The sequence below is a fragment of the Talpa occidentalis genome, unplaced genomic scaffold (assembly GCF_014898055.3).
Source record: "Talpa occidentalis isolate TD23 unplaced genomic scaffold, MPIMG_talOcc4v2.1, whole genome shotgun sequence".
Classification (NCBI taxonomy): Eukaryota; Metazoa; Chordata; class Mammalia; order Eulipotyphla; family Talpidae; genus Talpa; species Talpa occidentalis.
The window spans coordinates 108345506-108368984 of record NW_026555331.1 but is presented as its reverse complement, the minus strand read 5'-3'; the positions used below and the strand labels follow the sequence as shown (position 1 = coordinate 108368984).

Here is a 23479-nt window from a genome sequence, read left to right as displayed (position 1 = left end):
GAAACTGTAAAACTGCCGTTTGTGGCGCCAGGCGCGCAAGAGCGGCGGGGAAGGAGCCCGGCGGGGAGGGGCGCGCCGCCCGCGCGTCACGGGCCGCGGAGAGGGGCCACGAGGAGCGCGAGAGCGCGCCGCGGGGGCGGGCCCGGGGCGGCGAGCCGGCCGTCTGGGCGCCCCGGGCTGACGAGGCGGCGCGGCCCCCGGGGGCGGAGCCTGGCGCTGGCCCGGCCCTAAGGAGCGTGCGGCGGCGCCCGTTGAGGACGCTGCTCTCGGCGCAGGACGGGCCGACCGGGGGAGGGCGCGAGGAGAAACCGGAAGGAAGAGGCGGCGGCGCCAGCCTTCCTCGGCGGGAAGGGGAGGCGAGACCCCAGCCCTGGCCCCGGCGGGAGGGCCACGCCCCCGCCGCCGCGCCTGAGGGCCCCAGTGTCTGCGGGGCCGCGGGCCGGAGCGCATCGCGGCCGTCAGGTCTGCGGGACGCCGGTGAGCGGGCGCCGCCAGCGCCGGCCGGGCGGGCGGGCGGGAGGGCGCGGGCGCCGGGAGCCCGCGGCGACCCGTGGCGGAATTGGGGGCGGAGGGCGACGGCGGGAGGGGGCTCGGCCCTTTGTGGCTCGGCGGGCGGGAGGCGGCGGCATCTTTCAAACCCAGACGCTTCCGCCGCGGGCGGGGGAGGGGAGCGGGCGGCCGGCGCCGCCCTCCATACCGGGCGGCGGCTCCTCGGCGTCCCGCTCCCGGCCCGCGCGAGGGGCTGGGGCGCTTGGCGCGCCGTTCGCGGGGGCGTTTCCGGCCCCGGCCCCGGCCTGGGGAGCCTCCGGGCGGCGCCCCCCCCACCCCGATCCCCGGCCGGCGCCCGCCCTGGTCAAAATAAAGCTGTTTCCCCTAACGACTCGCGGCGAGTTCGCGAGATGGTGGACCGAGGGCAGACAAGTCCTTCCTCGCATTATTTCTGTAACGGTGCCTTTGAAACTCCCCAGAGATGGCCAGATAAACAGGTCGCGTTGTGAGCCAATGATTCTAGAAAGAAAGCAAGAGCTGCCCTTTGCAACGGGAAATTGTGTACATGTTTACTTTAGACCGAAATCGTTAACTTATGAGAACTGGCTCCCTATGAATTGGAAACCGCGGAGTAGAAGAATATTCCTTAATGTGATGTGGGGCAGTTGTTTTGAGTTAGTGTGTTGGGGTTTGGGGGTTTTGTTTGTTTGTTCTTTACCCCCCCTGGTTTAGCAACCTAAATTCTCTCTAGCTACCTCAAGGGAAGAGGAGTATAGACACTCCGTGGGCAACAGATCTCTTGCATTGTCCACTGCCACGATGCCCCTTTCCAGTGAAAGTAGAAAAAGAAGCTGAAAGGAAAAATTAATTTTAAAAGGGTATGTTTGTGTGAAATGTCTGCTTTCTATATTGATTGGCCATAGAAAAATGCAGGGCCAGGACTGGTCACGTGTTGTTTATACAGGAATCTGTCGGTCTGGCTCACTGAGCGTTCAGACATTCACAAACAAAACCCTGTCAGCAATGTGTTCTACTCAAAATTGCTTTTTCTTCTATTGAGAGGACTAATAAACATGGTGGGGTTTTTGTTTTTGTTTTGTTTTGCTTCTGAAATGTGAATTTTTGCCTCAATTTGAGAAGTATGCACTTACCATCTCTTGTAATTGTGAGTAACTCGTGTCAGTTAACCTTTGGTAAGGACTTATTTTCAGGATGACGTTTCTTTCTGACCTAAAGTAAATCGAAAAGTCAGACCCGTTTTCCCATCTTGGTGTTGTAGAATTTTGCTCTCCTTACATTTTACTAATTAATGTTAAGTTTACTTCACGTTGAGCTTTTGTTGGTAGGTTTTAGATTGGGCCCAAAATTCCTCAAAGGTGCAGTCCATTGGTAAACACAAGACTGGCAGTTCTGTTGCTCTCTGAAGTCCACGGTTATCCACATAGGACTGTTCACTCCCGCAGTTCTGTGGGAAGAAGGGAATGCTTTAACTCCTTTCCCCCTTTTTTTGATCTCATAAGCATTACCATACATTCTGTTAACTTCAGCTATTCATAGGACTCATAGTGAGATGGAGGGAAGAAGTGTCTTAGTATTTAACTTCTCTGTAGATTCTATTTCTTCTGATTAGTGGAAATAATGAGGTATTTCGTGGAACCCAACCATTAAACTTGGAATGTGTTTAAGGTGGGTGGTAAGTTCCTAGAAACTTGAGTGCAGTCTTAGCCAAATGATAACTGGGTTTTCAAAAAAACGTTACGCATTTTTCAGTAGAGTCATTTTTCTTCTTACCCACTTCCTAAGCCCAGGAAAAAGGATTGGACCTGTTGCCATGAAATACATGAAATATATGAATGAAATTGTCAAATATTCTTCATTAGAGCTCAGTTTTACTGACTTCAGTTTTGTGGGATTTGAATAGAGTGAACAATATTTAAATAACTTAAAGAGTATTAGAAATGACAGGTTGATTTGAAGTACATTTACATAAGTATATGAACATTATTCCTGGTTTCCTGGCCAGGAATTTCAGTACCTGAGTTCCTCTGTGTGGGAAAAAGAGGTTATTGTAGGAGATTTGGAGAAAATATAATCCTTTAATGAGAGATGCTTTTGAAAATTCTCCCCTTTCTCTGTTCTACTCCCATTCCTCTCACAAGTGTTGATGTGTAGTTTCCATGGTAAGCAGACAATTCTAAGTATTCCTCAGTTTACTCTCAATTTTTTAAAGCATACTGAGAAACTTTAGTAGTCATAATCATTAAGTGGCTGTGCTCTTAATTACCACGTGAATTTGTTTGACTATATGGGAAATGTTTTCTTTTTGCTATTTTGATTGTAAAAATCACTGCCTTGGTTGAAAATGAAATCCCAGTGAAAAAGTTAGGATCAATTTTGCTTCAGTCTGTATTTACAGAGCTTTCTTAATAAGTCACTATAGAACTGAGAGGAAAAAAAGAAAAGTGATATCCAAGATGAAAGGACATACCTTTTTTAGCATAGTTGGTGTCTCTTTTATGTTCTTACTTAATTTTTTAGCAGTGGTGTAACTTAATCGTAATGCAGTGCAGAAGCTTATATTTGTCACTGAATTTATTTAGGGTGCTGAGCATATTTACCCTGATGTTGCCATGTAGTTTTTTCTGTATGGTTGGGAAGCGGGAACGCAGAGCAGTAGACCTGAACTCTAAACTTAATTGGGGTAGAAAAAGCTGTACTGAAATTGACTCACACTTGATGAATCCTTCAAAAGACAAGGTGTTAGTTTTTTAATTACTGTTTGTCACAACTTTAAATGTTCTGTTTGTAAAGTGGTTGACAATCTTAACGACCAAATGGTCTTTTCCAAATATCCTCAACTGTGAGGGTTGTTTGATAACATGAAAGCAAACTACTACTGGGCCCGATATCTTGTCCTCCTGTAGGAGAAACATGTCTCCTCATAGAAATGAAGACCAGCTTGTTATGATTGATGCCTTCCTGCTTCTCATTTGGTTTCTCTGCACTTGGCATCAGCCTTGTCAAGATTAGTCTTGTTGAACTAGTTTGTGTCATGATGTATACCATCAGAATATTCTGTAAAATCTTTGAATGAATTTTCTCTTACCTGAAATACCATTTATCCAGGGTGAAAAAAGAACTGTTTGAGTGCTGAGACCTTGTATTTGGGACCACTAGATCTAGTGTACGTGTGTAGTGGGGATTAAGGAGTTGGAAAAGTGCTACAAAACATTTGAACAGTGATTGCATTAATAAAAATAATTGCAGATATTTTTATAATAGTGCTGTATGTCAGGCTCTGTTCCAAGCTCCGTATGAAACTCACTTAATCCTTAATCCATTGAAGAAAAGAGTTCTATTTTTAATCCCCCATTTTGCAGATGAATATACCACTGCATACAAAGTAAGTAATTTATAAAATGTCACACAACTAGTACGTTGCAGAATTGGGCTTTCAACCCCAGTAATTTGGCACTACAATTCATGCTCTTTTTTTTTTTTTTTTTTTTTTGCAATACTTGACATTCAGAGCTGCTTGGATCCTTTTCAATAAAAAAAAGTTTTCAGTCTTCTGAATTGTAGCTTTGGAAGAAGCCGCACCTCCTCAGTAATATGTAACTTGAAAATGCTTCATACAGATGACGATCTGTGTAGCCCCTGGCCCTTCTGTCACAGTTTCATCCCTACTGTGTAATTCCTGTGCAGGCCTTGTTTGTAGTCTTTTCCCCCATCTTTCTTTCCTTGAGTTTAACATACATAGCTCAGTAATGACTATTCAGTCTCCTTTTCAGTTGAGTTGTTATTTAATCTTTTATTCTTTCCTTGGTCCTCCAGGTCTTGCCTGGTTAATGTTGGAAAACATTGCTTTGCTTCCATTTGCGTTCCTCCATCTACTCAGTAAGGGTACCACAAATGGCCCACACCTGTGGGAATGAAGCTAGGTTGGTTGGTTGGTTGGTTGGTTGGATTATTTATTTTTTAAGATTTTTTTATTCATGCATACAAGAACCGGGGTACAGACCAGAGTTTTGGAGGGTGAGAGGATTCACCAGAGACAGTGGGGAGCAGAACAAGCAGACTGACTGAAATACACTGCTGAGGGGAGCAGTGGGCGAGACAAGAGAAGTCTACCAGCCAAGTGGGATTATCCCCTGCGGCCGGGATCAAACCCTGCGCTTCAGAGGCTGCGGACAGCTTCACAGTGCTGCACTCAACCACCTGCGCCACCAGAGGAGGCCTGAAGCGGGGTGTTTTTTATTTGTTTGTTTTTAAAGATATATTTATTTTTACATAAGAGCGGGGGTACAGGCCAGATGTGCGGGAGGGTGAGAGGATTCAATGGAGACAGAGCGGGGAACAGAACAGGCAGTCTGACACAATACACTGCCGAGGGGAGCAGCAGGCGAGACAGGAGAGGTCTGCTTTGCCATTTGGGATTCTCGCCGGCCAGCTGGGATCGAACCTGCACCGCAGAGGCTGCAGACAGCTTCACAGTGCAGCGCTCAACTGTCTGCGCCACCAGGGAGGCCGCTGAAGCTGGGTTTTTAAAGGGAAATTAGACCTGTTCTCTCCCCTATTAAAAAGCATTATTGTCTACCTTTGAAACCTTTAAAAATATTTGGAATTATTTTTTAAATTTCAGTATCTATACCTTTCACCATTTAAACTTGGTTCCTATTCCTTTATATCAACATGTACAGAATTTATGAGGAACATAAAAATTGTTGCTGTTATTTATGCATATTATAATAGTATTTTTTTTTAAGATTTATTTATTTATACAAGCACTGGGTACAGTCAGAATGCGCAGTAGGGTGAGAGAATTCACCAGAGCCAGAGGGGAGAGCAGAGCAGGCAGACTGACGAAGTACATTGCTGAGAGGAGCAGCGGGCAGCAGGAGAGGTCTGCATGCCATATGAGACCCTTGCTGGCGGCCTGGATCGAACCTGCACTGCAGAGGCTGCGGGTAGCTTTGCAACCCAGCGCTCAACTGCTGCGCCACCAGGGAGGCCCTACAATAGTATATATTACATTAGTGTTTACTTTGTGTAAATCTTTGCAGACATCATATTGGGCATATTTTGGCTTTTTTTTTTTTTTTACCGTTAACAGCAAATGAAGTGAGAATTCAAGACAACCAACATAATTTTTGGCATACCCGTAATTTGAAAGTTTTGAAATTTTCTATTTTTCTGATTTTATGGTGAAAATGAAAACGCAGGTTAACTGTATTTTGTAGTCATGATTATTTAAGGATGGAAAACCTGTTGGAATATTTTTCCTTAAGAAATATTTCTGATTTTTTTTTTAAGTAGAATTGATTATATTAGTACGGATTGCTGATGGATTTAATCCTGATGTTTAATAGCAAAATGTTTGTTTTGAAACTTGTGTGGTAGAATTCAGTCAGTTGGATCTTCGAAGCTTAGGAATCCTAGTAAAAATGTATTAGAGCCCAAATTTTAATCTTTTTTCTTTCAGTCTCAGTTTATAAACTCTGTACTTTTATAGGACACGTGAGACTTAAATAAGTTTCTTTTTCCTTAATTATTTGACAGAGGTCACCAGGTAGAAAGTAGAGGAGAGGATCTCATCCTGTGTATAGAATTCTAATCCTACTCATTGTTATAATTTTCTGTCATTAAGAGTAAGAACATCTGTAATTTTTGTCGTAAGTATATTGTATTTTAGATTTTGAATTTCATCATATGTTTATATTGCTCCCAATTCTAAGAGTTGGCTTTTTTCATTGTGCAGTATATCCTAATGGCCAATTTTAAAATAAAGGACTATCTTACAGCCCCTGGTACCAGGAATTGTGGCACATAATACTGATTTCCCAAACTCTAACCCTTGATTTATCTAATGAATTCGTGTGTCCTCAAGTACTGTGTTGTAAAAATTTTCTATTTTTCAAAATGTTTGTAGATATTTTTGTGGTTGATAAAATAATCATTTATGTGTTTTTTACTAGAGTATGTTCTCACTGTGTTTTCTTTAAAGCATTATTTTGGGAATTAATGTCTTAAATCTTAATAGTGGGTACTCACTAAATAAAAGAAAAAATGTTCAGAATTCCACTGAACCTGCAGTAGGTGTGGAAAGCAGTTGTGTGATTGGTGAGAGAACATTTCAGTTAAAATGTGTAATAACATATACAGGTTAGAATAATATTTAACTTAATTATGATTTGCTTTTTCTTGTCTTTGTGATCTGAAGACAAAACATTTTTCTAGGAAAAACAGCTTGAGTTACACATTTTGGTCACTGACCCTTAATATTTGATCAAGAAGCAGAGATTGGCACATGTGACCTGCAGGCTTTGCTTGTAAATAAAGTTTTATTGGAACACAGTTATTTCCACTCATTTACATATTGTCTCTGCTGTTTTCAGGCTACAACAATTAAGCATCTGGGACAGACATCTTATGGCCTGCAAAGACTAAAATGTTTTCACTTTGTAATGAGAAGATACCTTCTTAGCACTTAGTACAGCTTTTGAAAGTTAGGTTTTTTAAAATTAGATAATCATTGCATGTGTTAATAAATTTCACATACTTTAAATAGGTCTTAAGTAGTTTTTTTCTTTTTCTGCCTCACTGCTTAGCATTTAGGCCAACTGCCTCCTTTGCTCATTTTACTTGTACTACAACTTTTCTTATAGTAAAGAATAAAATTTCTTGTAGTTATATCTATCAAAAGTTTGAAAATAAAAGATCAAGACAGCTAGACTTCATGGAAAATGTTTCTTATACCCAACTTAGTTTACTTACCTGCCTTTTCTCTTTTGGTTTTTGAGTTTGCTTAGAATAATTGGTTAATAGTTTGATTTTGGTTGTAGCCTATATTAAGACCATGTAAAGCTTGGTGTTTTGGAGTCTAGTTGACAACTCCTAGTCTGAGTTCTTTTGTCAACACTGGGTAAATAATAAATATTTATTGACTAAAATTTAGGAAGCCATTAATTTATAATAGAAAATTAAGTGCCTGATTATGAATTGATGCCTGAAAATTACTTAGTCTGAGCATGCTAACTTCTACAAGTAACAGGATGTATGACTTATTTTGAAGCTAACTTTAGATCTAATACAAAATGAAAAAGGAAACAATGTAATTATTAAAAGGGAAAGTTTGTGAAATGTGTCAAATCACTGATAAGTAATATAATACAGACCTTGTGAAGTGTTTCAGATTTTTTAGGGTAGTCATTTCAAGGATTTTTTTTTTTTTTTGGCTGAGAAGGAATCTTGTTATAGAAAAAATTCATATTATGGACATTTGAAAGTTGTTGATTGATCATCTTAAACTATTTGCATTTTTTTTTTTTTTTCAGTTAAGACATTTGGAAGTCTGTCTTCCCCGAGAAGTGATATTTCGTTTTATTTTGAATTGTACTAGACTGATCTGCTTACGTTATTGTTATTTACTTAACATGATACTTGAATGGCTTGTTCTGCCTATTTTATTATTAAGATACATTAAAAATTGCTTTATTAGGAAGCAAATGTGCCCCTGGCTTACAAAAGAAGGATGAGAAGAAGAAGTGTATAAAGCAGTGATGAGCAGCTTACACCATTACATAAAGTTGGCTCACTAATTTTCTGAAAGCATTCTTCAGTTGTTTTACTATTACGCCATACCTGTGATTAAAAAACGTAAGAAAAACGGTTGCTGTAAAAAATCAGGTAGTAAGAAATTAATCTTTGAGCCTGTGCAGCTAATTGGCAAGGAATTCTAGCAGTGTGATCCAAATCCATCCTGGTCCTGACAGATGGTCCTGTCACTTGGTTTAAATGTGGATGGGAATAAACAAACAAGCAAACAAATAAATAAATAATGTGGATGGGGACAGTAGTGGGTCCTGCAGCTGGAGTTAGTGCCTTCAGTTTGCTAATGCATGCATTTCAGTAACATAAATTTCTTGTAACTTGAAAATTCAGTAAACTAAAAATCAAGTTTTTTAAACAATTGCCTGTAAACCTGACCTGAAGTGACATGCACGTACTATTTTTCACACCATTAAATATCTTCACAGGGCCTCCCTGGTGGCGCAGCGGTTGAGCGCTGGCTTGCGAAGCTGCCCGCGGCCTCTGCGGTGCTGGTTCAATCCCCGGCTGCTCCCCGGCCACCGGAGGAGGGTCCCACATGGCGCGCAGACCTCTCCTGCCGCCCGCTGCTCCCCTCAGCAGTGAACTTCGGTCCTTCTGCCTGCTCTGCTCCCCGCTCTGGCTCTGGTGAATTCTCTCGCCCTCCCGCGCTTCTGACTGTATCCAGTGCTTGTATAAATAAATAAATAAATAAATAAATAAATCTTTAAAAAATAAATAAATAAACTACAGACACCATTTTCAAAAAAAAAAAAAAATAAATAAATAAATATCTTCACAGTGAAGATACAATATTCTATTATGAAGTGCTACCCCAGACTCTGGCATTCTTAAAATATATATTTTTAGGCACCCTGTTATCGTTACAAAATCTGAAAAGTTATGAATTCTAGGCCATACCTTACTCTAAGAGTTTTGACTAAGGATTTGTAAGCATGTGTCGACTTAGACTCCTGTGTAAGAATGCTCATTATCCCACAATTCATGAATACTGGGCCTTGATGCATGATTAATATGTGAAAATAGCCAGTGATTTTTAGCCTTAGTAGTAGTAGAACTTAGATTATACTATAACTTTCAGATTGAACAAAAGTCATTACCTTAAATGACCCAAAGTCTTACTTGGCCTTTACACCTCTTATAGTTACTGTCTTATAGAAATTTAACTTTGATATCAAGTTAAAACAGTTTGTGTAATATTATAGTTTGGCAGAAGGAAGTACAGTGTGATCTTCTGTTTAACGTATGGGTGATATTTTGTGAGAAAAAGTTTTAGTGGTTCTAGTGATGGTCATGTTTTTTGATTTTGTGACTTTCTGATTGTGAGAACTAAAGGTCACAGAAAAGAGGTGGTCATTTTTAGCTACTAATAGCATTCTGTATGGGCCTTACATCGTCTTTTCCTGATTTGTGATTCCTTTGCCCTGTGTTGGAAATAGTGATTTCCAAATTACATTTTAAAGTTAAACTTTAATTCAGATGGAATTTCTTTTTGATGAATGGTATGCGGTATAATTAAAACCTAGGTGGTTTTTTTTTTTCCGTTAGTGGTTGACCAAATGTTTTAACATTATGTGTAAAAATAAGCTTGTCTTCATTTTGAATGTCATGTTTATCTTTATCACATCTAATTTCTTAATGTGTACTTGAATTTATTGTAGATTTGTAACAATTTTAATATTTGATAGAAGTCATGAGGAAAAACTTGGGCTCTCTTCCCTGTAAATATCTTGGCAACTTTTGCACATCCTTCCAGATGAATCTCTTGCAAATCGAATTTAGTTTGGATTTGTATTAAATTTGCACATTAGTTTGGAGAACATTCATATTTGTATAATAGGGAGTCTTTCATGTAGGAGCACATCTCCTTTTTCATTGTATTCTCTTATTCATAAAGACTTCTAGAGGGCCTCCCTGGTGGCGCAGCAGTTGAGCATTGGGTTGCGAAGCTGCCCACAGCCTCTGCAGCGCCGGTTTGATCCCCGGCTGCTCCCCGGCCACCGGAGGAGGGTCCCACGTGGCGCGCAGACCTCTCCTGCCGCCCGCTGCTCCCCTCAGCAGTGTACTTTGGTCCTTCTGCCTGCTCTGCTCCCCGCTCTGGCTCTGGTGAGTTCTCTCACCCTCCCGCGCTTCTGACTGTACCCAGTGCTTGTATGTATAAATAAATAAATAAATAAATAAATAAATCTTTAAAGAAAAGACTTCTAGGAAGGAACCACTACTGTATAACAATATACACACATGCATATATGTATTTTTCTTATGGAATGGAACAATGGTAACTTATAATTTGGAATTAGATAGAGTCTATCACACAGTTTTAAGTAATTTAAATATAAAGGTCTTTTTTTAAAAAAAGATTTATCTATTTATACAAGCACTGGGTACAGTCAGAGGTACGGGAGGGTGAGAGAATTCACCAGAGCCAAAGCGGGGAACAGAACAGGCAGACTGATGAAATATACCACTGAGGGGAGCAGCGGGCATGGCAGGAGAGGTCTCTCGCGCCATGTGGGACCCTCGCCGGCAGCCGGGGATAGAATCGGAGCTGCAGAGGCTGCGGGCACCTTCGCAACCCAGCGCTCAACCACTGCGCCACCAGGGGAGGCCCTAAAAGTCTTTTGAATGGACTGAAAATATAGTCTCAAAATGAGACTCTTCATACAAGAGAAAGTACTGTTGTTCTCTGAAATATTGTCACATGTTGCCACTAAAAAAGGTATTAGAAAATCTGACCTTGCGGTGACTTAAATTCTTTATTTTAGGATCAAGAAGATGTGGTATAGTGACAAAATGGAATACTGTTCAGCACTCAGAAAACATAAACTCATACCTTTACAGCAACATGGATGGAACTGGAAAGGATTATGCTAAGCAAAATAAGTTAGAAGGAAAAAGACAAATATCAGATGGTTTCACTTATATGCAGAATATGGAGAAACCAAACAAAGGGTTAGGAAAAAGACAAAACTTGTAAGCTGACTATAGATCTGAGCCATACTAGCCCCTAGAGGAAGAGGTGGGGTCAGAACAGGGGAGGGATGAGCAGAAGGGACTATGATGATGAATCACGGGGACTACACGTGAGGGAACAAACCAAATCAAGTCCAAAACTTGATGATGTAAAAAATATACTAAAAATTTAAAAACTCTTTTAAATGACCTTTAAGAATGTACGCTTACTATTACGCTACCTATTTTCTAAAAGGATTATATTTTTATAGAAGGCAAAAGTTAAAGCTACAAATGCTAATTTCTTCAGACTGCTTTTCATTATGAATGTAATAGACTTTTAAAATGTCCCTTTTCATGTTTCATTTTTATGGTAATGTCTTCAGGTGAATTTCAAATGAATTTTATTTATATTTAAGGCTACCATTTTAAACATTGTGTTCTAAAAATGTATTGGCCTAAATACCCTAACAACTTTTTTTTCCTTTTAGTTACTCCAGAGGATGCACAGAACATAGGATGTTGCCACAAAATCTACCTCGTGTGTTATTTTCTTTAACTCGTGAGCTGCACAAGAATTACAAATTTGAGCAAGATGTCTGCAGACTGTGTTGAAAAACTGAAGAACCTAATTAAAGATGACCTAGAAATGATTCTAAACCTCTAACAAGATACTGTTCAATAGTGAATGTGTCAGACTTGGTTCTGAATGCTGCGGATAATAGCAAGTAGAGTTTCTTCTTTATTTCTGAAGCGTTCACTTGACCTTCCATCAGTAAGACTGACTTTTCTAATCTGTTCCGGGAGCTATTAATGGAATACAGTCATGTCCACTCAAGAGGAGAGGCAGATCAATACGGAATATGCTGTGTCCTTGTTGGAGCAGTTAAAACTGTTTTATGAACAGCAGTTGTTTACTGACATAGTGTTAATTGTTGAGGGCACTGAATTCCCTTGTCATAAGATGGTTCTGGCAACATGTAGCTCATATTTTAGGTAAGTGCTTTTATTCTTCATTTGTTTATAGTTTCAAGTTCAGACTGTTTATTTTAATATTTTGCTAGGCTTATTTAAATTGTTTTTTAAATTAAAAAATTTGATTATCTTAATGTTTTACATAAGTGTTCTAGTTAGATGATGTAGTACTTCGCAAATTGCTTCCTTGTATGTGTAAGTTTTTACTTACTTTACACAGTAAGGGACAAGTAAAAGATGTTTTTACAAAGTTTAAATACAAGAAATTTGTTGCAGTTAGCTAAGGGAACAATTCAGAATACTATTTTTCCATTGAAAGAGAAAGAATGACAAGTGTGGCAATTTTAATTTAATCTTGAAGTTTAGAAATACTGAATATAGAGAATGGGTTGTTCATAACAGTAGGGTTAGTAATAACTTTTAGAAGATAATTGTGGCTGTTTAAACATTAAGGCCTTGTTTTCTTTGCAAAAATGTCTTTTTTTCTTGTTCTTATTACTGTTACCATTTGTGATATCCTTTCAACCGTATCATACTCCCTACCAGTTTTAAATATTTAGTGATGTTGTTCTCTGTGCTTCAGAATTTGGAAGTTAATTTGCTAATTACAAATAAGTAAATCTTAACTTTATATTTCTTTGATCCTGTGCAGCATTTTCTCTTTTTAAAGTAGGTTTCTTTATTACTTGTTTCATGGAACGGATAGAAACTAAGATAGAACTTTGTTTTATGCCCTTATGTTTAATTTTCACTTAATATTTGAAAAGGGCAGAATGAATAAAGATGAATTAAATGTGGGCTAGTATATTTCTTCTACAAATACTGGTTATAATCAGTAGAGATCACTGATTAATTAACCAAAAGATTAATTTTTGCTTCTCTTTACTGGCAACCATAGACAACACCAGTTTTCTTAATCTGAGTTAGAAATCTTACATTTGCAAACAATGGGTCTAAAGCCTAATTGATCATCAGACTCTTTCTGGGTGCTTTTACAAATTACTGGATTTAAAACCTAAAAATTCTGATTCATCAGGTATGGGTTAGGGCTTCAGAATTTATGTTTAAAAGCCTCTTAATTTTTGTGATGTATTAGCTTGGTAGGTGATGTTAGAAAGTTAAGGTTACTGATTTAGTCAGTACCTGGGCTCATTAAATCTTTTGTTTCATGGCTGATAATTATACATTGATAACCCATTGTCAGAAAGAACTTCATGCCTTAGTTCTTGATTTTCAAGTTGACAGTTGTAATCATAGAGTAAATCTTTTATGATAGTAATCTTAGCAGTCATCTTGTCTTTTAAACTTACACAGAAATTCTGTCTATAATATTTTACATAGTTATCTTTATCAGGAAGTAAAGGTTTTCTGTAGATGTCTTACCTTTTCTCCCTCCTTATAGAGAGTTCTCTAAATACTCTGACCATGAAATTATTATTTATATTTAGCTGATTGGAATTGGTTTTCTTAAACCAAGCAACTTAAAATCTTTCCTTAATGTTACAAAAGCTATTAAGGTTGCTATTATCACTAACTAGTTTCCTTCTTTAGCATTCTAGGTCTTCTGAGAATATATTCTGCCCAATAATAAGTAAAGAGGTAGTTTAATACATGTTTGACCTTAGAGCCATCCATCTTTAAAGTGGTGTCTGGGCCAGTTTCATAATCCACAAGATGAAAACATTCATGTTAGTTATTTTCTCCTTTATATATTCTCTGGATTGGGTAGGTTATCGTATAATAGTAGTCATACAATATTATAATATTAATACAGTGATTTGGTTTTCCCCAACTGGAATCTGCTTCAGGTGTGTAGATTTCAGTGTATTTATATAAAATACTATTATTCTTTCCTATTAGAAATTTTGCCTTTTATTTTTTTCTACAATAAAACTGTTTGCAGTGTGTAATATCTGGCCTTGGGATACGATATATTTCAAAGGTAATTTTTGTCATGGCAATGATTTATTTCACAGTGGCCATGCAGTTATGATGACCATTAAAGGCATGGTATGAACTCAGTTTAAAAAGAAAACAAATTTTACATTTGGATTTAGCAGGCTGTTTCAGACACTCATTCCTGACTTTCTTAGCAGTGTTGGAAAAATAATGTAGGCTTACATTATCATTCCCAAAACACAGAATTAACATGTTTTGAGGTATTTGATTATAAGTTAATTAAAATGTCAAGTATACTATTATTATTGTTAATAATTTTTTTTAAAAGACACAGGAGGATTATTAAAGTGCATGACTCAATGTTCAGACTTCTAGTTCCTCTGGAAAATTGTGCCTTAGATAGTACCTTGATTTGTATCCAGCAGTGTGGGTGTACAATTTATCAGTCTTAGCTCTGAAGAAAAGATAACAACCTACTGAAAAATTACAGTGTTTTCTTGGTGCCCAAAGGCATTTCCTTATGAAATGTTGCTATTGTGGTCACTTTTTTTTTGTTTTTAAGATTTATGTATTTATGCATACAAGAACTGGGGTACATGCAGGCCGGGGTGGGGGGTGGACGGTGAGAGGATTCACCAGAGACAGATTGGGGAACAGAACAGGCAGACTGCTGAGGGGAGCAGCGGGCGAGTCAGGAGAGGTCTGCTGTGCCATGTGGATTGCTCCCTGGCCGGCCAGGGATCGAACTTGTACTGCAAAGGCTGCGGATTGCTTCATAGTGTGGTCCTTAACCCCTTGCGCCACCAGGGAGGCCCTGTGGTCACTGTTTTTAAAAGATATGAAATGAAAATTAAGGTGCCATGGTCATCTCTCTGACATTTAAACAGATAAAGAGAGGATCACATATAAATGAGGCTGAAAAGCAAAAGGTTTTGTTTATGAGGGGTCAGCCATAGAGTAGCGCAAGGGGCTTTAGGTTAGGGGCTCTGCAAATTATAGCACTTATGACTGTCAAAACCTACAATTTGAAAATTTTTGCCTTTTAAACTGTACTTTTTGTTGTTACCCTTCTGTTCTACCAAGAAACAGTAGAACCTCTGAAATCAAAAGAACCTCTGAAATAGTTTATTTTTCTCTGTAATATCAGGTTGGCTAGGCTTCTGTCTTTGGTCTGCAGGAAGCATCATAATTCTTCACAGAATTTCATCACTCTGGTGTCCTAAACCATAGTGTAGAGTAACCAGATCCCTTGTCATCTGTATAATCAGCTACTCCCTTTCCTAAAGTTACTACCTGCTACTGGAATTGACCAAAAAAACACAAACACTTTGATGCTTACATCTTCCATTTTTATTTTTTATATTCAGAGCTCTTATACTTTTTTTTTTAAAGATTTAGTTATGCATATTTTTTAACAGATTTCTTTTGGTTCGCACCTGTTCTCCTGTGTCAGATAGAAAAAACCAGTAACAATAGGTGTTTTATTTTATTTTTTTTTTTTTATAGAGGCATTTTTTTTTATTTTATTTATTTATTTGTTTGTTTGTTTTTGTTTATACATGCACTGGGTACAGTCAGAAGCACGGGAGGGTGAAAGAATTCACCAGAGCCAGAGCGGGGAGCAGAGCAGGCAGAAGGACCGAAGCACACTGCTGAGGGGAGCAGCGGGCGGCAGGAGAGGTCTGCGCACCATGTGGGACCCTCCTCCGGTGGCTGGGGAGCAGCCGGGGATCGAACCGGCGCCGCAGAGGCCGCGGGCAGCTTCGCAACCCAGCGCTCAACCGCTGCGCCACCGGGGAGGCCCAACAATAGGTGTTTTAAAGCATTTCTTGTCATGTCTTAGATGTTTTTCAAGAACACTTCTTGCTCTCCACTACTTGGTCCATTTTATTTAGAGCCATCCTATATTCTTCAGGAAGAAGTCATCTACCACCGTACCCTGATTGATGTTGTTTGTGCCAGTCTTTTTTTTTAAGAGGTTTATTTTATTAATCTATTCACGCATAAATAGGCCAGAGGTGTGGGGTGTGTGTATGTGTGAGAGAGAGAATTCACCAGACAGTGGGGAGCAGAACAGGTGGATTGACTGAAATACACTGCTGAGGGGAGCAGCAGTCAAGACAGGAGAGGCCTGCTGCGCCATGTGGGGGGATCTAACTGGGTGCTGCATTGGCTGCAGATAGCTTAATAGTGCTGAAACTTAACCCTTTGCGCCACCAGGGAGGCCCCTGGCTGCTGTCTTAACTGTGCATTCTGAGCTACATGGGAAGCCACAGCGACTACCTAATTGCTTTTTCAGTGTTTCTTAACCTTGACTCCAAGTTTTTGACACCTTAACCTCTTTTGCACTGAGTAGCTTTGTGCCAGCCTAGTGATTCTTATTTCTCTGATGAATTTTTCCTAACCTTTTGTTTTTTGGGTTTTTTTAATCATTATTTAACTCTACTTCAGATTGGTCATTGGAATTTTTGGATAGTTGTTTAATCTGCCTCATCTAACATTTAGTTGTAACATTTTGTAGGTGTACTACATTAATGCCTCACCTTCTCCAAAGCTCCATTAATATTAAACATTTTATTATTGTACTCTTTCCATTTGACTTAACTGCCCTTATCTAATTCCCAGGATTAATGTTCTTCCTTTCCCTATGTTTTTTCTTTCAGTAGCTAACAATATTTTTTCAGTTAGTTACTGGAAAATGAATAGGTAATTTTTTGATTCCCTATCTACTTTCTGCTCTTTTCTATTCCCTGTGTTCAGAAATCAGCAGGTCTTGTTTTAGAGCTTTTGAATCCACTTCAGCCACATAGCTCAGGTCTTACTACCTCTCATCTACATTTTTTGCAGTAGCCTCAGAATCATTTTTACTGTCTCTGGCCTTTGACTCTTTAGGTCTCTCAATGTGGAGTATTGATCCTAGAAAACAGTATTTCATGCTAAAAAAGTCATCTTAAAGCCCTTCAGTGTTCTGTGAGAAGTCCATACTGCTATGTCACATTTTAAAAGTGCTTGGTGATCTCACTGCCACTCACTTCTCCAGGTCACTCTCCTGTCTCCTGCCTGAGTCCTTATGTTCAGCCATGCCCCTCCTCAAAACAAGTCTAACGTTCTACCCACAATTTTTAACCATTTTGAATGCCTTATTTCCTTGTTTTTTGAAGGGCCAAACTAGTGACAATTACGATGCCCACTTTGATCACTATGGGCTTTCCTGTGCATATGCTAGTGTTTTTTTGGTTGACTTTTTCATCTCTCACTTGTATGTGGGCATTCCACTTTGTCTTCTCCGTAATGCTAATTACATTTCCAGCATATGTCTTGAATATGGTAGATTTTTAGGACATTGTTCTGCATATCTTTTGAGTAAATAATCTTCTTTTGAGTAAGTAATCTTCTGAATAAATAAATATCATTTGAGTAAATAACATTGTTTATAACTTTATTGAGATAATTTACATACCATAGAATCCACCCATTTTAAGTGTATAATTAAATGAATTTTACTATATTTACTGAGATACACAACCATCTTTACTATCTAATTTGGGACATCTCTATCACCTTGTGCCCACTTATTGTCACTCCCCATTCTTAGCCACAGCTCTAAGTATCTACTGACCTCTCTTTTGTCTCTCTGTGTTTGTTTTTGGGGGCCATTTCAGATAATTGAGTTATACAATAAATGGTCTTTTTTGTATCTAAATTTTTATCAAGCATGTTTTTGAGTCTCACCTGTGTTGTATACTTCAGGACTTCTTTTTTATTGCTGAATAGCATTTCATTGTGTGACTATATGTAATAATTAAATGTTGATCTTTTCACTTAAAATGTTGTAGTGGTATAGTTTGGTACATCTTTGGCACTGGATTATACTTTTCGTTTGTCTCAAGTCTTCTCTATCAGCAAATATGCTAAATAAATATCCATGTAATCTAATTTTTCTTTTTTAGCTCTACATTTGTTTTACACTAAACCCTTAAGCCTCGCTATTCCCTTCTCTACTGTAGGGCCATGTTCATGAGTGGGCTAAGCGAAAGCAAACAGACACATGTACACCTGAGGAACGTGGATGCAGCCACCTTACAGATAATAATAACTTACGCATACACGGGTAACTTGGCAATAAATGATAGCACTGTAGAACAACTTTATGAAACAGCTTGCTTCCTGCAGGTAAGTAGTTTTTTTCCCTCAGTTATATACTTGAACCATGGTTTGTTTTTTTAAGAAAAATTTTATTAGTGATATCTTTGTAATTTTCTAATTGCAGATTTTAAAAGTAAAAAAAAATTGAGGTATGTAATGGGAAAGCAATAAGAATTGATCAGCAAGTAAATGTATTTAGTTTTTGATGGAATTTTAGAGTTGGAAATTTCATTTTTGTTTCATAATCTACCAAATGTATGTGAGAATTTAGATTTCACGTAAAAATATTTTTAAAAGTGTTTATTAAACTTAAATGCTTCAATTTTATGTGTGCTAAAATTTAAATGTACTAATTTTTTATATTCTCACAGGAAATTTCAAGATTCATATGGAAATTGTCACTTAAATATTTATAATAACCATATGGTCATTTATAATCGACTATAATGAACTAATAAGTATTTAAACTAAAATAAATGAAAAGTGATGATTGATATATTTACATATAATAAATTGTTTTTCTGTATACTTTCCCTCTTGAAAAATTTTTAAATTTTAAGAGGAATATAAATATATTTTCCTCAATTTTTTACCTGTTTTGGATAAAACTTTGTGTTTCAGAAACAGTTTCTCCAAGGGGGAGAACCTCTAGACGATAGGTTAAATTTGGGGAACTCCGTTCATGATACCTAGTAGCTATTTGATAAATGTGTGGTGAATTAATATGAATGCCATGGATTAAACAACCAGTGTCTGCTGTAACTCTGGAAATCAGAACTCAGTCGATGGCTATGTACTTCCTTTTTATTTTTGTATTCCCCCCGACAGCCAGTATAAAAACTGTGTAGTGTCCTGTTGTGCCTATAACACTGGGAAAACGAGATATTGTAGCTTCCTGGTGCTTTGGAATCAAAGGCGGTCACATTTAAGTCCAAACTTAGAAGCGGGAAATGCCTGCTGTCTTTCTTTAGCTTGTAAGTTTTTATCACCTTCTTTAAAGCCAGAAACTATCTGGATTCTGGGACACTTTGTGTCTATAAATAGTGACACCGTGCCTTAAATTTTTTTTCCATATTAATGAAACACATATGCATGTACTTGTCCAAGGGTAAAACAGGACTCTGCCTCTTGAATGGGATTGTTCTGGCACCCCTGTGATGGGACACTTTATGACTGTCCAGGTGACTCTCACTGTTAACCAAATGAAATTATAATGATTTTATATGCCAGGTACCTACTGATTTCTTTACATAAATTCTCACTAATCCCTACAATAATCCCCACAATAATCCCTTCAGGTGGACAACTATTATTTCCCCATCTTACTTAAAAGACAGCTGAGAACTATAAACCAGAGAGACACTATGGGGGGAGGAGGGAGGGAGTAGGATCAAAACAAGGGGGAGGTTGGGAATTGTATGGGGACTATAATCAAGATGAAAATGCATACATTGTGCAAAAATGAAAAATGATGAAAAAAAATATATAAAATCAAAAAAATAATTAAAAAAAAGACACCTGAAGCTTGGAGAAGCAAGCTACTTGCTTAATAACGTAAAAGGGCTGCATTTCCAATGCAGACAATCTGATTGTCATCATAAACTGCTTTTAGTTAACCACTATGATGTGGAATCAGCAGAGTAGGTAACACTTCTTATTCAACTGAGATCTGCTTTTCTTTTTTTTTAATAATTTTTTTTATGATTTATTTATGCAAGAACTGGGGTACAGGTCAGAGGCTCGGGTTTGGTTTTCTTACCTTTAGCTAAGAAGGGGAAATAATACTTATTCTTAGTCATTGTGCACAATGTTCTGGTTTAATATGGCTGTCTTTTTCATGTTGAGTAAACTAGGCCACTGGGCAGAAAGAATACATGCAATATTCTACATAGTCTTCTAATTATTTTTGAAAGACATTAACCCAAGTACATGTATCTAAAAATAGAAAGCTACAGTATAGAGGTCTGATTAAGATACAGTGTTTTATATGACTTGTCTATTCTGCTTTTATCATCCTTTCTTCCTTCCCATTCTAGGTAGAAGATGTGTTACAACGTTGTCGAGAATATTTAATTAAAAAAATTAATGCAGAGAATTGTGTGCGATTGTTGAGTTTTGCTGATCTATTCAGCTGTGAGGAGTTAAAACAAAGTGCTAAAAGAATGGTGGAACACAAGTTCACTGTTGTGTATCACCAGGAAGCTTTCATGCAGCTGTCACATGACCTACTGATAGACATTCTCAGTAGTGACAACTTAAATGTAGAAAAAGAGGAAACAGTTCGTGAAGCTGCTATGCTGTGGCTAGAGTACAACACGGAATCACGATCCCAGTATTTGTCTTCAGTTCTTAGCCAAATCAGAATTGATGCACTTTCAGAAGTAACACAGAGAGCTTGGTTTCAAGGTCTGCCACCCAATGATAAGTCTGTAGTAGTTCAGGGTCTATATAAGTCTATGCCCAAGTTTTTCAAACCAAGACTTGGAATGACTAAAGAAGAGATGATGATTTTCATTGAAGCATCTTCAGAAAATTCTTGTGGTCTTTACTCTTCTGTCTGTTACAGCCCCCAAGCAGAAAAAGTTTACAAGTTATGCAGCCCACCAGCTGATTTGCATAAGGTGGGAACCGTTGTAACTCCTGATAATGACATCTATATAGCAGGGGGTCAGGTTCCTCTGAAAAACACAAAAACAAATCACAGTAAAACAAGCAAACTTCAGACTGCCTTCAGAACTGTGAATTGCTTTTATTGGTTTGATGCACAGCAAAATACGTGGTTCCCAAAGACACCAATGCTTTTTGTCCGCATAAAACCATCTTTGGTTTGTTGTGAAGGCTATATCTATGCAATTGGAGGAGATAGTGTAGGTGGAGAACTGAATCGGAGGACTGTGGAAAGATACGACACTGAGAAGGATGAGTGGACGATGGTCAGCCCTTTGCCTTGCGCTTGGCAGTGGAGTGCAGCCGTTGTGGTTCATGATTGCATTTATGTGATGACACTGAACCTCATGTACTGTTATTTTCCAAGGTCTGACTCATGGGTTGAAATGGCCATGAGACAGACTAGTAGATCTTTTGCTTCTGCTGCAGCTTTTGGTGATAAAATTTTCTACATTGGAGGGTTGCATATAGCTACCAATTCTGGCATAAGACTCCCCTCTGGCACCGTAGATGGGTCTTCAGTAACTGTGGAAATTTATGATGTGACTAAAAATGAGTGGAAAATGGCAGCCAACATCCCTGCAAAGAGGTACTCGGACCCCTGTGTTAGAGCTGTTGTGATCTCAAATTCTCTGTGTGTGTTTATGCGAGAAACCCACTTAAACGAGAGAGCTAAATATGTCACCTACCAATATGATCTGGAACTTGACCGGTGGTCTCTGCGGCAGCATATATCCGAACGCGTGCTGTGGGACTTAGGGAGAGACTTTCGATGCACTGTGGGGAAACTTTATCCATCCTGCCTTGAAGAATCTCCATGGAAACCACCAACTTACCTTTTTTCACCAGACGGGACAGAGGAGTTTGAACTGGATGGAGAAATGGTTGCACTACCACCTGTATAGTTGGGGAGTTCACAGAGTGCACGCCTGATTTATGTACTTTGTCATTTTCTTTGCTAAACAAGAGAGGCTATGAAAGGACTAAATATGAGTAAAGTCTATCTTTGATAAATTTTATTTTTATGCCCTACTTAATATTTGCATCAGTATAATATATATCAGTGAGTCTTACAGAAAGATATGCTTCCACAATATGAAATAGATTATACAATAATTGAGAAACTTCTATGTGTATCATGAGAGCATAAAAATCTGGATTATCTAACATTGTTAGCCCTGTGTATGTACAGTTCAAAAAGTTCACTTATTAAAGTAGTTTCCTGTTCCTAGTGTGGTATATCACAAATTGTGCTGAGGTTATTTTAGTATATGTATTTCATTCCTGTGCTTCTATTGTGAAGTCCTGGAATACAGTTTTTTCAGTGTAATTAATTCAGCTGCACTTAACACTAACGTCCATGTTGGTATAGAAATGTTTAAATCCTATGCTATAGTTGAGGAAGATCTTCCATTTATGGTATTACAGGGAAAGCTCTGACTGCAGGATCAGTCTAACTATACTATTAGGTGCATGTATTCCCTTTTCACTAACTTATTTTTGTCTCTCTAGACTACAGGTCTTCCAGTCAGCTGGTCATTTACCAGGTGTGGACTTAAGTTGCTGGGCTTGCAATAAGAATTGCTAGCCCCTCATTGTGCGGGTCTGGGTGGAGCTTTAATCAGTAAATGCCTCCACTTTCTGTATTACATTAACATTGGCTCATGCATATAACTACCTGCTGCTGATGTATTTCTCCATCTTAAAGATTTAGAGTGGGTTAACCAGGTCATTACATCTTAATTTAATAACAAGCATTACTGTAGAGTGATTGTGTATAGATATCCGTTAGCTGTCAGGTTGTGTTTTTTTTTTTTTTTTAACCTGTTGTGTGTGTGTGTGGGGTGGGTAGGATTAGAAAGGCGAACTGTTCAGGAATTCTCTGCACTAGCTGTGCAGAAGAGCAGATAACTAGTGCTGCTCTGGCATTAATCCCAGGAACCACTAGCAGTAGCGGGGTGCCGCCAATCTAACATGAGCACAGGTGCTTCATGACAAACATTACTAGCATGTTCAACTGCATAATGTTCTGGCACTGTATTTTGAATGACATTAATTTATTAAATAAATTGTATATATTCAAGATCTGTTTTTCTTTTGTGATGGGATGGTAAAATGGTGTACTTTGTAATTTTCATGGGGTCTGTTTAGCTTGTTAGAGGTGGTTTCTTTAGAATTTTGTTGACATACATATATATTTGACTTTTTTTTTTTAAGATTTATTTATGCATACAAGAACTGGGGTACAGGCCAGAGGTGTGGGGGTTGAGAAGATTCACCGGAGACAGAGTGGGGAACAGAACAGGTAGATTGACTGAAATACACTGCTGAGGGGAGCAGTGGGCGAGACAGGAGAGGTCTGCTGTGCCATGTGGGTAGCTCCCTGCCGGCCAGGGATCAAACTTGTGCTGCAGAGGCTGTGGATAGCTTCATAGTGCTGTGCTTAATCCCTTACACCACCAGGGAGGCCCAACTTTTCATTTTTTTGTCTGATTTGAGCCTTTATGTTCAATATAAACTACAGAATAAAAACAGTGCCTCAATCATAGTTGCATATTAAAATAATATGGGGTACTTTTAAAAACTTGGCTTGATACCTCCAGCATTTGTTCACATTAGAACACTAAGGGTAATTCTTTTGTGTAGTCCCATTGAGAACCACTGGATCAGGTCTTAAATAGGAGCATTTGACACTGGATTACTGTTCTTGGAACGTACTGTTCTGCCTACTAAAATGAAGTTC

At 38.6% G+C, this 23479-nt stretch overlaps 1 protein-coding gene across 5 annotated transcripts; it reads left to right on the top strand.

Annotated features, from left to right (window-relative positions):
* The first annotated feature begins 252 nt into the window (after positions 1–252).
* On the top strand, positions 253–22819 carry KBTBD2 (kelch repeat and BTB domain containing 2). Of its 5 annotated transcripts, XM_054692459.1 has the most exons (5): positions 397–477; positions 1241–1367; positions 11541–12045; positions 17931–18096; positions 20106–22819. In XM_054692459.1, the coding sequence occupies exons 3-5, from the start codon at positions 11876–11878 to the stop codon at positions 21639–21641; spliced, it is 1872 nt and encodes a 623-aa protein (XP_054548434.1). In that variant the 5' UTR covers positions 397–477; positions 1241–1367; positions 11541–11875; the 3' UTR covers positions 21642–22819. The 5 variants fall into 5 exon arrangements, with proteins under 5 accessions (XP_037365916.1, XP_054548434.1, XP_037365926.1 ...); XM_037510019.2 differs by lacking the exon at positions 1241–1367 and having other exon boundaries at positions 253–477; XM_037510029.2 differs by lacking the exons at positions 397–477; positions 1241–1367 and adding an exon at positions 835–986.
* Positions 22820–23479: the final 660 nt, after the last annotated feature.